Source organism: Penaeus monodon, chromosome 14, assembly GCF_015228065.2.
Source record: "Penaeus monodon isolate SGIC_2016 chromosome 14, NSTDA_Pmon_1, whole genome shotgun sequence".
Taxonomy (NCBI): domain Eukaryota; kingdom Metazoa; phylum Arthropoda; class Malacostraca; order Decapoda; family Penaeidae; genus Penaeus; species Penaeus monodon.
In genome coordinates, this window is record NC_051399.1 from 31,572,547 (window position 1) to 31,590,046 (window position 17,500).

General features: G+C 34.2%; 2 protein-coding genes across 4 annotated transcripts in view; one reads left to right on the forward strand and one right to left on the reverse strand.

Moving 5' to 3' along the window:
* The window catches only part of LOC119581049, a 10,268-nt gene extending 3,228 nt beyond the window's left edge, over window positions 1-7,040 (forward strand). The window contains exon 2 of the mRNA XM_037929349.1: window positions 1-7,040. This exon is cut by the window's left edge and continues 307 nt beyond it. Within this exon, the coding sequence (XP_037785277.1) occupies window positions 1-2,036 (2,036 nt within the window). The 3' untranslated portion in view covers window positions 2,037-7,040.
* Window positions 7,041-7,125: 85 nt separating this feature from the next.
* The window catches only part of LOC119581048 (Bloom syndrome protein homolog), a 20,701-nt gene continuing 10,326 nt past the window's right edge, over window positions 7,126-17,500 (reverse strand). For all 3 annotated transcript variants that reach the window (XM_037929346.1, XM_037929348.1, XM_037929347.1), the window contains 16 exons: window positions 17,237-17,423; window positions 16,834-16,962; window positions 13,637-13,729; window positions 13,347-13,428; window positions 13,050-13,197; window positions 12,754-12,885; window positions 12,198-12,384; window positions 11,861-11,938; window positions 11,408-11,603; window positions 11,046-11,227; window positions 10,267-10,423; window positions 9,912-10,102; window positions 9,129-9,322; window positions 8,787-8,917; window positions 8,262-8,424; window positions 7,126-8,154 (listed from right to left, as the gene is read on the reverse strand). In XM_037929346.1, the coding sequence (XP_037785274.1) occupies window positions 7,866-8,154; window positions 8,262-8,424; window positions 8,787-8,917; window positions 9,129-9,322; window positions 9,912-10,102; window positions 10,267-10,423; window positions 11,046-11,227; window positions 11,408-11,603; window positions 11,861-11,938; window positions 12,198-12,384; window positions 12,754-12,885; window positions 13,050-13,197; window positions 13,347-13,428; window positions 13,637-13,729; window positions 16,834-16,962; window positions 17,237-17,423 (2,539 nt within the window). In that variant the 3' untranslated portion in view covers window positions 7,126-7,865. The remainder of the gene's footprint in view (window positions 8,155-8,261; window positions 8,425-8,786; window positions 8,918-9,128; window positions 9,323-9,911; window positions 10,103-10,266; window positions 10,424-11,045; window positions 11,228-11,407; window positions 11,604-11,860; window positions 11,939-12,197; window positions 12,385-12,753; window positions 12,886-13,049; window positions 13,198-13,346; window positions 13,429-13,636; window positions 13,730-16,833; window positions 16,963-17,236; window positions 17,424-17,500) is intronic.

The window sequence follows — 17,500 nt, forward strand, 5'->3', positions numbered from 1 at the left end:
AAGATGAAGTTGAGCTCAATGTGATGGATTTTGTAGAGACAGAGTACAAACCGGAGAATAATGATGAGATGAGAATAACCAAGAGGAAACTCCCAAAGGAGAGGAAGAGCAGAAGTAAAAAATGCTGGGGAGTAAGTGTAGAAAAGGTCAAGGATGCAACAAAAGAAATGAAAGCAAAGAATAACCGGAAGAAATTCAGAGCCACTCAGAAGCCTTCCTCCTCCTCCTCTCAAAGATCATACACAGATTCAGACTTAGCTGTCGTCTGTCCTTATGCAACATGCTTGAAAAATCTCTGTGACAGAGTAGGCACCATTCAGGACCCAGAACCAGAACCCTTGCCTCCAAGACTCTTCAACCAGCTTCAGCACCTGGAAGTCCACTACCCATACGCTGCTCTCTTGAAGGAATTATATCTCAGTGCTCAAGCTGATAGCAACAACATTCCGTCCATGAGGCCAGAGCGTGACTGCCAAGAGCTAGGAATTTTTGAGTTAATGAAGACTCTTAACTATAAAACAGGAATTAAGTCAAAGACCTCTAAACATGCAAACACTACTGACTTTGAAACACCCTTCAGCACAATCCTTCTTGCATTATTCATGCAATGTAAAAATTGTAACTCTAAAGAGAATTGGACAGAGAGCAGCAATAAGAGAACCGTTGATTTAAATGGTATAGGTAAAATCTTGCAAAAATCCATGACAGAGTCACATGATGAAGACTTGCCTTTGAATGAATTGCATTCTTCTGCACTTTTACATAGAATATCTCTTTCTATTCAGCAAAAGGAAAATTGTATAGTTGGAGAATCTCTTCAGAATAATGGTGATAATCATCACACAACCCCAGATCAGTCAACAACTGAGTCTTCTCATAGCGAAGCAGATGACTTAGATTGGAAGCCAAGTAGATCAAGAAAGAAAGCAGCCAATGGATTACCAATACAAAAAAGGCGAAAGTCAGAGAGAAGAAAAAAGAGGTCACAAAGTAAGCCCTGTTCTTCAAAAAGAGAGAGTATTTCAACACTAAATGAAGAATCTGTTTGTGCTAAACAATTAGATGGTAAAGTTACATTAGAGCCAGTAGCTCCTTCAAGGCTACTTCAGTTGATTATTGGCAAAGATCAGGATAAGTTAAGTAGTTGCCTTGAGAAGTTATCTGCCAGAAATTTAAAAGTGAAGAATGAAAAAAGAGCAGTTGTACCTAAAGACCATGGAAAGATGAATGAATTAAAGGTGAAGAGCAGGAAAATCCCAGGCAGTAAAACTAAAAAGTATCAGCTCCAGCATAAAGTGGCTGCAGCAGAAGAAACCAAAAATGGGGAAAGGAACTCCAAAAGGGGAAATAAGGGGTCATTAATGGTTGCAGGCAAAACCCAAGAAAGTGATGCTAGTGGTAGTCAAATTCTGTTAGAGTCTAACGCCAGTGAACAACAGAGCCTTCTGAAGGAATACCTATTAAAGCCAGCCGGTGAAGAAATCAAAACCGAGAATGACTGTGATATGCCGAAGGTAGAAACAAACTTCTTGTTCAGCCGCATGCTCCAAAATTTCAAGATATTAGCAGAAGCCAATCACTCTGAGAGTATTTCTGAAAGAGAACAAGAAACTTCAAGCGTTACAGATATTTTACGTGAAATGTTGGTGAGTGGAAACACAGATGGGGAGTCGAAGACTGATATTGACACTCACAAAGACACAAAAGATGACAAAAGTTTGATCCAAAGTGTAATCCTCCAATGTCCACAGACAAATTGCTCCAATAAACAGGATCCAGTCTGCAAAGTTGAATGTGATAATAGTGTAGTCTGTAAAATAGAATGTGAGGAAGACATTTGCAAAGTGGAACACGAGGAAGATTGTTATGAATGCCAAGTATGCCACCTACAGTTTTCATCTGCAATAGACCTCTCCACTCACCAGGTACTGTTCCATTGCAGCGAAGACCCTGAAGCTTCCAGCACCCACATGTTGCTGTCCCACAGTGTTGATAATCTAAAAAGTAATGCATTGCAGAAGAAACTTCCTGCTTGAATGGGTTTGTGACAGTCTACCTGGTCACTTGTGCTTCCTAGAGTGTACCACAATTATTTATGTGATCAACCTTCTTCATCTGTTCACCGTGCAATATGTACAAATATTTTTAGGGAAAAGATGAATAGATTTTAGGCTTATGAAAAATAATAGATGTATGCATTTAGATGAGATTTGATTTACACAGAATGCTAAAGGCAAGTAATTATCATTGTCATCATATCAATCTATGTATATTATAATTATTAACACTAATATTTATTTTTTTGATGATTATTTTAAAAAGGTACATCTACTTGGTGTTAAGACTGAGTCCGTCCAAAATGTACAGCCAGTTACACAAGTCCTCAGTTGTTCTTTCAGAAGTGGCTGTTATTCAGGAAGTGAGTGCAATTAATAAATAGATATGTAAACAACCCAGTACTTAGATTAGTAGGCAACTATCTTCTTTTGGTGTTGTTGTTATTGTTGTTACTTGTGCATAGAATGATTTTCTTTCCATCTCAAATATTTAACATCTTATTGAAGGACCAGTCATTTGTAAAGTCACAGAAATAAACTTCTAGGAAATGTAGGTGATCTATTCTTATATTCTTGGGATGTGTACAAAACCAGATATATTATTAACATATTGCAGTCTATTTTAGTGTTAATGTTGCAGTTAAAGTGCTTGTGTGTTTAGAATCGTTGGGTTTTCTGAAGAGTTATTTAGCATGAAATGTGTAGTTATTGTATATTGGTAGGTGAATGCAGTAGGTATTTATTTTATTCTGTTGTAGATTTTGTAAAATTGGTACTTACATATCAACAGGAAAAAGGTTATAAGAAATTTCTTTTAAATTAAACCAAAGAAGAGTCATAGCAATTGGTTTTAAACCATTTATAATTTTATGGGAAAAAATAAGATTTCAGCACACTTATAAATTACAGTCACTGTCGCAGAGACACTCTGCTTGATGGATATTAAGAAAAAATATATACAATGGTCAGAGGTACTTGTGGCATGATAATGTTAAACTTTAGTGTTTGATATTTGTTTTGTTCTGTGCTGAAGGAATCTCTTTGTGTCTGTACATGTACTGTTTTCTTAAGTAAATTTGTAAAATTTATATAATGGCAGCACCAGGAGAGCTTTTTTGTGGTAATTATTTAAATGTCAAAAGTGCTTTTGTGTCAGTACTTGGGTTTTCTAAAATGTATTAGAACCAGTGTGTTTGAGAATTTAGCATCATGTAAAAGTGATACTTTGCTTGATTTTTTATAAAACTTTTTTCTCTGTAATGCATATACCCTATTTTGTAAAGTCTAAAGCTTATTCACTGCTAATTTGTGCCAAGTGATATATATATTTATAATCTGACCTGTGAGGATTTCAACCCATTGAGACTACAAGTGCAACATATACATGCACTGTCCACTATGGTTTTGTTTTATTAATTATGTCTACTTACAAATGGCTCCAGAAGCACCAAGTCACCAAAAAGACAATTAGCCGGATTATGTGACCTCACCTAATTACCCCATTCCTGAATTTTTGGAAAGAAAGTTTCTTTATGGCCTTTTTATTGTTAGTAGCATTATAAGAATATGAGTAAAAATTAAAATGCCAGTAATGGTAGTATCAGTAGCAAAAATAAATTCAAAGTTTGGGATGAACAGGTATGGTGAGATGGACCCAGTAATTGACAAGTTGGTAACTAAGTGCGTGTGAAGTTATGTATGTGTAAACAAATTTGATAAAAAACAAAACCAATGGGTTAACTAGCAAATATGCTCTTTTGGAACATACAATAAGCAAAGGATTGTACCTGAATGAACATCAGGCAGTTTTTATTAAATGAGGTTAAAGGGAAGAGAATAAGACAATCCAAAGAATATGATATAGCACTATTTCTGAGGCTGGATGTTTCTGCTTCAGTGGTTTTTGATGACACTAGTGGTAGATGGTTTTATGTATGGCAGTACTGTACTTGATAGTGCTTGAGATCCAGTCCACTGTTTGACCAAACCTGATCTTTAGTATTTTGTTTATGGCTTTCCAAGATTTTTTTTTTTTTTTTTTCCCCTCTTTTTTTTCTAAGAGTTCAGCTCAAAGAAATGATAATTCATATCCTAAGTACAAATATACCTTGAAGCCATTATGCACATTGTATTTTGTCAAACCAAAAAACATTCAGTTCTGATGTCAATGTTGACAAAATTTAGTTTTTGGATAAACACACATTGTCTGAATATTATTTTTAGGATTAGAAAAGTGTCCTAGTTGTCATTGTATGTAAGCACAGATGGCCTTGTATCTTATTTGTAAAGAAAATACTTCATGGAAATGTCCGTAGCCCCTTTGTGAGACACTGCGGAACCTCATTATTCAGTTATGTGATCCATAAAGTTTAGTTATTATTAAGGCATATAAAAATGGACCGAGTGATATAACATGCACCATACCCCCATGCCTTGTAAATGATAAGTATGGTAAGTCTTGCACTTTTTTCACTATGAAAGTTATTGGAATAATTTGTAAAGACGCTGAGAGACCAGTGCCTTTTTTACACATTTATCCTTTAGTTACTAAAGCTCTTTCTATAATTTTAGTTCTCATTTTTGTAAGATGCATAAACAAAGAGTTTAATAATCATTATGTTAATTTTAAAAAGAAAGGAATATAATTCCTTCCAGTACCATAGGTTGGAAGAAAGTTAAATGGGCAGAATTTGTTTATTAGTTTACCCTTTTATTTTATTCGCAAGAATGTGCCATTTTCAAAATCCTCTGCCATTAAATACAAATCATAAATTGAGTGATCATTTTCAATCAGCTGCAGTTATGACAAAAGTGCCAATAAAATTTTCTCATCAATTTAACCGAAACACTATAAAGTCAAGAAATCTGGTCATCCTCATAGTCCAAGCAGTGGAACATCAGAAAGAAGACTTGCTTAAACTTCTCTGTATCTTTATGTAGCTATATTGCAATGAAGGCTGAAGGCACCCAACTTTGACTTCATTGTGCAGGATTTTTTATATTCAACTTTGAAATCTGTAAACCAAGTGCTGTATGTCAGTTATCAGGCTGATGAACAGATGATAGAATCAAAAATAGGAGGTGCCAGTCATAGTAAGTCTTCTGGTATCAAATCTTTGTTTTTCATAAAACATTTTTAAATGCATGGTATTTTAACAAATTAGGTACCTCTAAAAGGTAAAATGAAAAGAAACAATAATTGTACAATTAGGGTTTTCTAAGACCTGGGTGAAGAAAAAATAACCCAAATTAATACCTGTGCCATTCGAGAATGCTAGCCTACCATAAGTTCTTTATTTTAACTAGAACAGAATAAGACACCTGCCACTGTTCTGGGGAGGGGGGGGGGGGGAGAGACTGAAAGGTGCTAGTGTACAATGTTTACTCTTTGTGCATATCTTCATTGTGTATAATTTAGCAAATGCAAAAATTTACCTTTCAAGGTGTGACGTCTGCAAAGTTTCCATTTAATTTTTATTGTCTGTGGTTCATGCAGGTAATTATACATTTATTGAGTAATTCATCTTAGTGAGTACCAATATTAATGTGTGCCTGGTCTTGCAGAGATTATGTGTCTTTACACATACATATTGTAACTAGATCTTGATTTTATGGAATGAAAACAGTATTGTGTGTGTATCTAAAAGTAATATACCTGGCAATGAAATGAAATTGCCAAGAAAAAAAAAAATGAAATTTCTTTTACCCAGTTCTTTGTACAAGTGCCTGCTATCTGCAGTCTATTAGAAGCTGTCAGAGGAAAATTCTAGGAGTCAAAATGACAACAAATGCAATTGAGAGGTTTTCTAAAATACAACATTTTTATAAAAGACCAGGTGTGAATGTATTTGATTTTGATTAATTAAATTTCCTCATACTCTTTTTAGGTTCCTGTAATTCATGAGTCAATTCTCCATGTCATAGATATCTGGGTAGTAGATTGCTAATGACCAGTTTTAAATTATTTAATTCTGGGTAACTGAATGGTAAAGATCATACTATACTGTTTTAATATTGGTGTATTTTGGAAGTTAATTGATAGATTATTTGAAGCTGCCAATTTACTTATTAGTAGTCTTAGGTTGAAGTAATCAGCATGAATATGATAAATTAGTAAACACTTATGAGCCTCGACATTTGTAAAAGTGTTTGACTTTAAGAAATGTATGTTAAATTAGTGAAAATTTCTTATGTACCATATATATTTCAACTTTTTGTGTAGTTTGCACATGAGTATATATGTAGCATTTGGTAAAAGTCCTTTTGAAATATCTTTGTCTATTTGGTGGTTTGTGTGGTTGCTTTGTTTCAGTAAATTTACTTATCAAATCTCAGAAAATTTGAAATTTTGTTTTAGATAAAATCATATGTACTGTGGTACTGTAAGGAAACTGCAGCAACATTCATATGTTTTGTTGGTGTAATACCATTGAAACCCATAGTAGCAAAAATGTTTCAGCTGTTGCATTAAATCCTCAAGAAAATGTACAATGTACCAAATGTACTACTATTTAAAGTAACTGGGTTAACATTGCGAATGAAAGCTTTTTTGTAATTAGTCATAAAAATGAGCATTCAGAAATCCATTTACACAGAGAATTGAACCATTTTTTTCCAGTTGTGTATGTTTTGTCAGCAGGATATATTCTAGTTCTAAGCTTTCCTTGCCCTTACCAGTGTAGGCACCAGCAAGGAGTCCTTACATTGGTTCCCTGCTTTGCTCTTGTGTAAAATCCCAGCCAGATCAGTGTGACAAGAAAAAATGTGTGAAGCATTTTCTAGAATTAAAAACACTTTGACAGACTTAAATAGCTGCACAATTTTGTTTGTTTGTGAGTCTAAATGATAAAAATTGTATGTTATCTTTTGTTACTATTTTCAGTATTCTATTTTGTATTTTGTAAGGAGATTTTTGGGGGGCTGCAGTTTGTATTGTTCTGATATTTCCATAAATATATATATGTATAAATATATATAATTATATATAAATAAATAAATAATATTTTATTTATTTATTTATGTACACATTGTAGGTTTATTTGTCCATGTTAGATAAAGACACAATAGCAAAGATTCACATATTTAATGTTGTTGAAAATGTTTATGAAATGTAAAATAAATATATATATCTATATATATTCCTGTTAAGATGGTTTTGATAAACCTTACGGATTAAGACATGGTCCCATTTGTATCCTGAAAAATGAATTATACATTGCTAATTCATATAACAGATAGTGGGTAGGAAACACACAATTTTTTCTTTAAGAATATGAAATAAATAAATGTATAAAAACAGGAAAAATACTCACTTTGATATACTGAATAACATTGTCTTTGAGGTAGCTGAAATACTAAAAAAAAAGTTTTAATAAAGTGGAATTAAAACAATGAATGAATGAATGGATGCAAGGACTCTTACATAATTATTTTTCAGGTAAACAGGATGACTTAAGCCTAAAATAACACTCCTTGGAGGACAGAAATATGTTTTCCATTGAAACCTTATCACATTTAAAAAGTAGAAATATATAATATCCATATGGTACATTATAAGCAAAGTGCCCTTTACTTATGGCTCAAATCTGGTAAAGATGGTCATGTACCATAAAAGCATATAAAATTTGGAAATTTATTATTTTCTTCTTTTCTTTTCTTTGTTACATAAAGATTTACAATTCTGCAGAAATGAACATCAGGCACTTCTATTAGAAAGAAAATGAATGCAAAATGCATGACAGATGACCTATATCTTACAAATGTTCAATGCTCAGCTTCTGATGAACAAAGATTCTTAATACACCATGCTCAAAGCTGCACAACCCTAGGCTGTGGCATGAAGGACCGTGGTGTTGGAATGTTTAAAAGGCCAAGCTTGCTAGCTGCTTGACCTCTTCCAGCTCCTGCTGAAGCTGCTGTTCTCGCTCCTGCTCCCCTGGATCCTCTGGTCTGTCCCCGTCCTGCTGAAGATCCTGCACGAGAGCTTGTGCCTCTTGAGCGAGTTGTCTTGGTGGGACTGTAGGTGGCGTCTCCTGAGCTGGCCTTTGTGTACTTTCCCCGTTTTGCTCCCCCAGTGTACTTCCTTTTCCGTTTTACCCTGCAATTAGATTTTTTTCTTTTCTTTTCTTTTCATTTTTTATTCATGTATTAGAATTTATTTGCAAGTCTCTAAGAAGAAGAAAAAAAAATGGCAGTGAGACTTACCCTCTGCCAAATTTACGAGTCAGGTTTCCTCTTCCAAAATAGGGAGAGGAACTCGATGAGGGCTCGGGAGCAGAAACAGAACTGAGCCATCCAGTTGTGTCCCCATCCCCATCATTGAAACCCGATTCTTCAAATGCTGCATCAGCTCTATCACTCAGAATTACTGTTGAAAGAAATAGTGATAAAAATACAGAAATACTAATGATAATGGTATATGTATCAGTAGATATACAGATAGACAGATAGAGACATAATATTAGTAATATTAATAATGACATCAAAAATACTACTCATAATAATTATAGCAATAACAGTGACCACCATCCTAATAAGTATAATAATAAACTTAAAGAAATAATCATAATAATGACAGTTTAAAAAAACTAAGATTAATCAAAATGCAAAGAGCTAAAACTGAATGATATTTCCAAATTTATTACAAAATACATACAGGAATCTAAAGATTCTGATATTCAAGTAAAGATCATTCCAACTAATCTTTACCCAAAAAATAGTTAAACACACCTAACTTCTGAGCAGCAAAACGCTGTGTGACATCAAGCAAAGAATGACCGTATTTGTCGTAGTTTGCTTTAGTTACATGAGGTATTCTGAGCATCTCTTCCTCACTCTCAGGAAGAGACTTTGACATCAATCTGAAAAAAAAAGGAAAATAATCAATATTTTTTGTATGGTGCAAATTTAAGTCAAAACAGGAGAGGATGTGAAATATTGCATACTTTCAAATTATTCCAATCAAAGCAAGTGTTCCAGCAAAGTTTGTATTGATACTAGCAATGAAATATCAAAACTAAGCCCACTGATACCCTTGATACTATATCCTGATGTGTAACAGTATCACCATACCTTAAAGCCACCATGTTGATAATATTAGTGTAATTGACACCTTTGGCTGCTGCAAGTTCCTTAACTGTCTGTAGAAGAGCTTGGTAACACTCATTCTGCAGTTGCTTAAGCTCTTCATCCTCACTATTTGCAAGATCTGCATCATTAGCATCATTCTGGTTGTCCTTCGCTGCTCCTTTCATCTCAAACTCAAACTGGATAAATAGGAGCAAAGCTCAAAAGGTTTACTTTAAACAGCTTTCCGCTATCCACGTGATATCGTCTTGGCTTAACCCAATGTCAGCGGTGGCAAGACTACAATGCCATGCCCAATGTAATAAAAGTTTATTTATTGTCTTTACACATAAATGGCGCTACAAGTGCTTAGGAGTCTGCTATTAGTCTTACCTATCTCACTGGTTTACCCTTTTCCTTCAGTTTTTGAAAGCTTCATTTCTATTATTTTATTGTCTTTGATGTTATTAATATTTCAATAATGATTTAATAATCATAATACCAATAAGAATGATAATTATGTCAATATTAATAGTATTGGAAAAAAAAAACACATTTTCCCACCAATTCAAGGAATGGGGAAATCGGGATCAGTCACTAGTGCATACTGATAGACTCCTTGCTGGCTGAGTACATGTGGAGCCATCTGTATGTAACAAAACTCACTAAAATCTAAAGGGGACAGTACATAAACCCCCTAACATTGGGTTAAGGAAAGTTGATTAAGCCCAAAAAAGATACCTTCAAATATATTTCTATATATCTATACAAAATATTTAGACTGATTACTTTGGCACTGGCATTGCTGAGGAACTGCTGGCACTTTGTTCCAGGACGAAGGTATGCAAAGGCCATTTCATCTCTTGTTATGACCATGTCCTCTTGTAAGTAGCTCTCAAGTACGAGTCTTCTGAAGAGGCGCTCAACCTCATTCCGAGCCCATGACTTGCCCATCCCATGAAGAGGATGTCTGTTGTGGCCTGTGAAAATGTGCTTAGTGGAACAATTCACGTCTATCCTTTAACAAATCAATGACCTATTAATTATTTTTTTCATTTTCAAATCCAAACAAACATATTTCATTAACACTACTTGCACTTACTCCTTTACATTCACATATAATGCACATGTATTATTTACTTACCATTGTCAATAATTTTCTTGGCTTCAGAACCTTTAAAGATATCAACAAAATGATTGATGGTAAAATTATTGGACCACCTGCCGCCAGTGCACAATTGCCTCACTGCCTGAAGGATGGCTCTGACCTCACGAGTGACATCCACTTTTTGATAGGATTCCTGTTTAAAGAGTCAGACGTAAAAAAAATATATATATTATTTTGATAAAAATATTGAATATTTATTTGTCTCAAAATTAATATTTCACTGCTTCTATATCCATTTTAACTCCTCTTGAGCAAATAAATCAATGAATACAAACTTCCAACACACAAAAACATACCAAATAAAAGGAAAAAAAAAAAAAAAAAAGAGGAAAAATCTATGTAAAGCCTTGCTGAAATATTAAATTCTTTTTTCCTGCTGCAACAAAGAGACATAATCTAACATATAAGCAAATCTTACCTCCCTCTTCAGATTCTGGCAGCCATAAGAAAAATGTAGAAGAGATCTCTTAAATTTTCAAAATAACATTTTTACCAGAAAAAAAGATTCTGTAATTGTTGTTAAATATATTTTAATAAAATAGTTTTTTATGAATGCAAATAACACATTTCTGAAAACAAAGGACTGATAGCAGCTGCCAAAACTGTTTGTGTACACCCTTATCTTGAGAAAACTCTAACATGTAACCAGAAGTATATCAACCAATATAAACCTTACATCAGGCTTAAACCATAGACCTCATTATTACATAATGTACAAGATAATAAATACAAATGATTTAATAAAAGTTACTTACATGATATTTACAATTATCACAAGCAGTGAACCTGTCCATCTTGCATTTCTCTCTGCTAAAGATTTCACCAAAGTAATTTAGCAATTGTGTCCGTCTGCAGTCCAACTTGTTCTCACAGTACGCCACCATCCGCCAAAGGTTGTCATAATGCGTTTTTTTGGCCTCCCAGTTCTCTCTGTCCACTGTCATGGGCAGAAATTTGGTATGAGTCAATTAAGTATGGTTAAGTCTATTATATTTTTCAGTCTTTTTAAACTTAAATGAGTCCTATTTTTTCATACATAAACAATAAGACAAAAACAAAATATAAAAAAAAAAAACTATTAATAAGCTTTTACTTCTGTATTACATATACTACTTACTGTCAATCATCTTTCTAAGACGGTGCATGTCTCCATAACTGTAAAACAGAATACAATCTGCAATCTCTCCATCCCTGCCTGCTCTGCCTGATTCCTGGTAATACCCTTCTATGCTCTTGGGCAACGAGTAGTGAATCACAAAGCGCACATCTGGCTTGTCTATGCCCATACCAAAGGCTATAGTTGCACACACAACCTAAAATAAAGAAAAGAAAAGAAAAGAAAAGAAAAATTATATATATATATATATATATATATATATATATATATATATATATATATATATATATATATATATATATATATATATATATATATATGAAATATATATCTACATATACATATATACATATATATGAAACATTAAGAAAAAGAAAAGAAAATTTTTCATTTTTGCTTCCTCAGAACATCAACATTTAAAAATAAACAAGTAAAATCTTTATAAAGATTTACCTTAAACTTGTCGTTGATCCACTGCGTCTGAACGTTGACTCTCTGATTATCAGTTAGACCAGCATGGTAACTCACTGCCTAAAACCAATTACACATCAAATATTAAAATATAAACCATGGAAACTTTCAAAGTCCATGTAAGGAACTAATGGTAATCAAATGCATAATGATAAATGTTAATGACATCACACAAATCTCAAGGGAACTAATTCTAAAATACAAAAACAACAAATATTCACATAACCACTTTTTAAAAATAGGAACTCAGAAATTTAGAAAATATTAAGAAAAAAAAAAAAAAAACTCAAATATTGTATCAGCACCTCATAAGACTCACCTTAATCCCAGCTCTGGCCAAGTCATCTGCAGTTGTATCACATTCCTTTCTGGAGAGACAGTAAACGATTCCTGACTGTCCTGCATATTTAGCCTTGATAATTGCAGAAACTTCAGTGGTGATTTTCTTACCTTTCTTGGGTAACACTTCGTACTTCAAGTTAGATCTGTTAAAGCTGCTTAGGAACCTGTCACAGAAGACCTTCTATAAATTTTAATGTTCCTTAATGTTAAAACTTAGCCAAAAACATTTTGGATCTTTGGAGAAATACATCAGTATCATATAAATACCCCATGTCATCACAGAGTAGAATTAGGTAAATCAAATATACATATCCATATATACATCTATCTATCTATCTATTTATCTATTTATCTATCAATCAATCAATCAATTAATCAATATGAATATATATTATATAGTATATATAAAATTTGGATAGGAGAAAATCCTTACCATTCTTATGTTATTCAATCAAGTCAATTCACACAAGGAAAGCAAGAACCATTATTCATTAACAAATAAATGTAAAATAACCAATAAGCATATACAGTACCACTTAGGGTCAGTAAGCCCTAGCTGGTGTAGGATGTCTACTCTGACGCGAGGTGTTGCCGTTGCTGTCAATGCAATTACAGGTACATTAGGATACCTCTGTCGTAGCACACTCAGCTTCTTGTAATCAGGTCTGTGAAAAAATTATTTGACTTGAAGCATTCTAACAAAACACAAAATTATTGATAGTATATAATATATATATTTCTATTATAGACATTTTTTTCTCTTCATAATAAAATATTCATTTATCAAATAATATGCACTTTCTTCTCTTCAACTTGAAATATGATATACCTGAAGTCATGTCCCCACTGAGACACACAATGGGCTTCATCGATGACAAATCGTCCCAACTTCTGTCGCTGGTAGAGGTTTTCTAGAACACCGCAAAATTTCTGGCTGGCACTAATCTTTTCTGGTGTAACATAGAGCAGCTTCAAACCTGGAAGGCATGATTCAGAGCATTAGACACAACAAAGAACTTTATCAGCCAAACAGAATAAATTTCAGAATGTCATTAATAGCAAGATGACTTCCTGACATAAAATATGAAATACAGCTTTATGAACACTGAGGTCTCTAATACTATACCTGGTTCACGTTTCATCAGCTCTGAATAAACAAGAGTCTCATCTCTCTGTGTCACATCTCCAGACAAATGAGCTGCTGGAATCTGGTTTAAACAAAAATAAACAAAAATAATTAATAATCCTGCTGAATCATGAAATGCAGAATGTAAACCTGTGCTAGTGAAAGAATAATTACTTTGGTATTTAATAATATATCTTATATATATTTCAAAATACTTGTGATGAGCTATCATTACATTTAATTTCCAATATAGAATAGCAGTATAAACACAACAAAGATGCAATACTAACATCCAGTGAAGCCAGTTTCTGCACTTGGTCCTGGATAAGTGACTTGAGGGGTGAGACAACAATGCTCACACCTTCTGTAACACATGCAGGCAGCTTCAGGAAAAATAGGAAAAGCACTGGGTTAGAAAACCTACTTTCCTCTTTTTATCCCACACATTATCTAAGCAGTACATAACAAATAACAGCTGCCACATGACTAAGCATAAGTGTCATATAATTAATTTTCATATCATGGTGACTTGTGAAACTATGGCTCTGTTCATACATGTGTCTCTTGCCTATTAATTAGAAATCAATTGCCTAATTCCTCAAATAGATAGCAAAATCATAGAAGTGTGTTTCCATTTTCAGTATTTTCTGTTGGACATCTGTTGAATCTCTTGTAGAATATATCCACAAAGAGTAGTAAAATCCAGAAGATAATTTTTTAGCTTATACCTTAATAAAGGAAATCTCAAAACTTATATGTTAACCCAATGCCACCAGGTGATTTTTCCATACACAAACACTCCATCCATGAGGCATTCATAGCGGCCTGGGCCCAGCCGCTGGGGGCTTGTGTCAGCACTCTTGCATGAACAACTGCTCATGTGCAATAGCAGTATTCCTTGCCTTATGTTTGTAAGACTAAGAAACTATTTTGTATTTTATGGTATTATTATTTTTTTAGGTTTATATTTGTCATATTTTCTGATAATTTAAGAATGCAGACTATTTTTTCATTATATAGACTCAGCAATTGATCATTATTTGCTCTTTACTCAGAATAAAGTAAGCAATATGTGGTATCATGGTTAATGGTTAGAAGAAATAAATGTGCTATACATCGTAGGTCATATAGTACTATGGTACAGTATTGTGGCAAAAAGGGTGGAAATGAGTTAATGATCAGGATAAGATGTGTTAGATGTCAAAGGTTGTAGAATGCTGTAGGATAGACTACTAGTGAAAGGGGTAAAGGGGGAGAATACAGTGGGAATTTGTAAAAGGATCTGGTTAAAGGTATAGGGCAATCACATCAAATGGAGAGTATGTGTCTGAGGAAGGGAAAGTAATACTGTATAGAAAACTGCAAAAGAGCTATTATGAACCAATCACATAGTAATACAGTAAGAAATGATAGTTGTGGTAGTAGGAGAAGAATCCGGAGAATGAAATAAGGAAATAGGGGATGGTGGTGAAGTATCAGGAAGAGTGTCAGGAAGGGAGGGATCTATAGAATGACATTGTTTTGACTTAACCCAACGCTGCCGGGTCACGTGATCCAGCATCATAACAGACCACTTGGTCGGCGGGAAGTGGTAGAGATTGGAGTATCTGGATTTAGACTGGAAAAGGAATTTGACTGGGGGAGAGACATAGTAGAGATAGGTTGGTTCAGGGTAGGAGGTAGAGATACTGGGAGACTTCTTGAAAAGATGGGAGGGGAGTGGAGCGTAGTAAAGTTTTCGAATAAGTAGAAATAGAAAAACCTCTTCGGTGTGTTTCTTGTCTGGCCTCACATAAAGTGAGGCCTAGTTTGAATCTGAGAACTGCTACCTCTGATTCGAGCTTGTAGGTAGGGCAGCTTCTATAAAATACATTATGGGAGCCACCACAATTGGCATGTGCTGACTGAGCAGAGCAATTTCAGCGGTCATGACCAGGTTGGGCAATAGAGGGCAGCAGGCTGTGGAGTGATAGTGTTTGGCTAGATGGCTGAAATGCCAACATTTAGACAATGCAGAAGACTGTGCAGTAGAAGATGGATTGGAAGATGTTGAGAGAGAGGAAGGGGTGTATTCTGAAGGTTGAGTAATGACCTGGGTGGATGATTCGGAATGGATAGAGTTGACAGTAAACATCGAGGAGGTGGTATCAATATCAGTCGGAGCCGTGGTCAAAGGAGAGGCAGGGGTCGGGAACCCAGTGAGATCAAATTTAGATAGGATAGTTGATGAAGGGGCAAGCCTTAATGCCCCTAATAAGGGTAAAACATCTTCATTATTGGCAATGGTGAGCCTGAAATAAATGGGGAGAGGAAACGGTCTACCCCTCAGGGTCCCCATGAGAGGTATGGGCTAGACAATAAACCAAGGGAATACCGTGCTCATGGCTCCCAGAGGCCATTCATGACTAACATGGCTGTGTTATCTTGTAAAATAAACTTTAGTTTTAAGACGAGGTGTGTATAATAGAAATTCATGAGCACAATATTAATTCCAATTTTCTGTTTAGGTGTGGTTTTATATATTCATGATTATATAATTTGCTTATTACACTCATAAGTTTATATTGGTATTCCTACTATAACGTGATAGTTATTTTTTTGAGGGTCCTATTTACTCCATTTTTGTGCATCAAGTGCTCTAGACTGTTTTGTTTTCCCAATCCTTCACAAGATGTGACCCTTTTGTACATCTATGTCACACCCTCCACCTTCCCTACTAGCATAGAAACCTTGTTTACATAGCACAATCTCTATAAAATGTAAGGTTCAACTATGTTCCACTGGTATGATAGCAGCAAAGCTTTCTTTTTTTAGTCAGAAAGACACTTACTCACTGATAGTTTTGCATAGTTTTAGTTATCACATGGATACCAGTTGCTTTAACAACTATAGAAAATAATGCAATCCCTTGATGTTCCCCTAAGACCAACTGACCTTTTATTATGAAATATGAGACACATTTTCATACAAACTAATTCCTTGTGACACAGCCAAATTCTCAAGCCTACAGACTTAATTAGAAGTAAATCCAAACCAGGCCATCTTCAGTGAATCAATAATCAAGGAGATGTGGAGCAAGATAAATCTATATTCTCAAAAGGAAAAAGAATATCAAGAATCACTTCCTTCATTCATAAAAAAAAAAAAAAAAAAAAAAAAAAAAATAATTGACTACCGAATTACTGGTACCAACAATATGTGTAAACAACAGTACTGAATAATACATGCACTTGATTAATAATATAGGACTGAAAACAGTGTTATACAAAATGTTTGACAATATAATTAAAGAATCAACATGGAATTACATTAATTTACTACATGAACACTGTTGTAATTATTAAACTCTTCACTTCACATAAGGTCAAAGATCAAGCTTTTTGACTAGGACCTAAATCAATTTTAATTTTAGAAACCTGTATTCTAAAGACACCATTGAAATGAATGACTTTCTTCTTCTAAACAAATTAATCACTTTCTAGCTTACCTGATAGCATAAACTTTTTCCTCCACCTGTTGGCATGAGCACAAAACAGTCTTTCCCAAGAAGAGCTGCATTAATAACCTCCTTCTGGTTTTCTCGAAATTTCTTCAGACCAAAACGTTGGTGAAATATCTATACAAACGAGAAATAACTTTGCTTTAGCTCATTAAGAAGGGAAATATTTTGGAAATTGATAAATATCTCAAGCTTAGATTAGTGCTAACTTAAATAGGACCATAACTTTAATCCAGAACAAATGTTGAGATAAACAATTACCAAGATAATTATTCCAAAACATTATAGATTTTCACTGGATGAAAGAGTAAAATGAAAGGTACCCATATTTCCATACTTCAAAGAAAGAAAACAGTAAAAAAGTAAACCTTCACAATATATGGTCAATTACTTTTAACATTTCCCTGGTATGTGGATAATTCATGCCACTGAACTCTCCAGTAAGACCATCATTCTTGATGTTGCCATGAAATCGGGCTTGCGTCTCCGATCCTTTTTTCTTTGGTGAAGGAGTAGCATTCTTCTTTGGCGTTTTGTACATGACTTTGGTATAATCAATGTTGCCATTATCCAAATACCTGTAAAGTGAGATATGGGACCTGAAGGAATACCATCACAGCCAGCAATCACACAAGGACAAGTATCACTTAGAGAC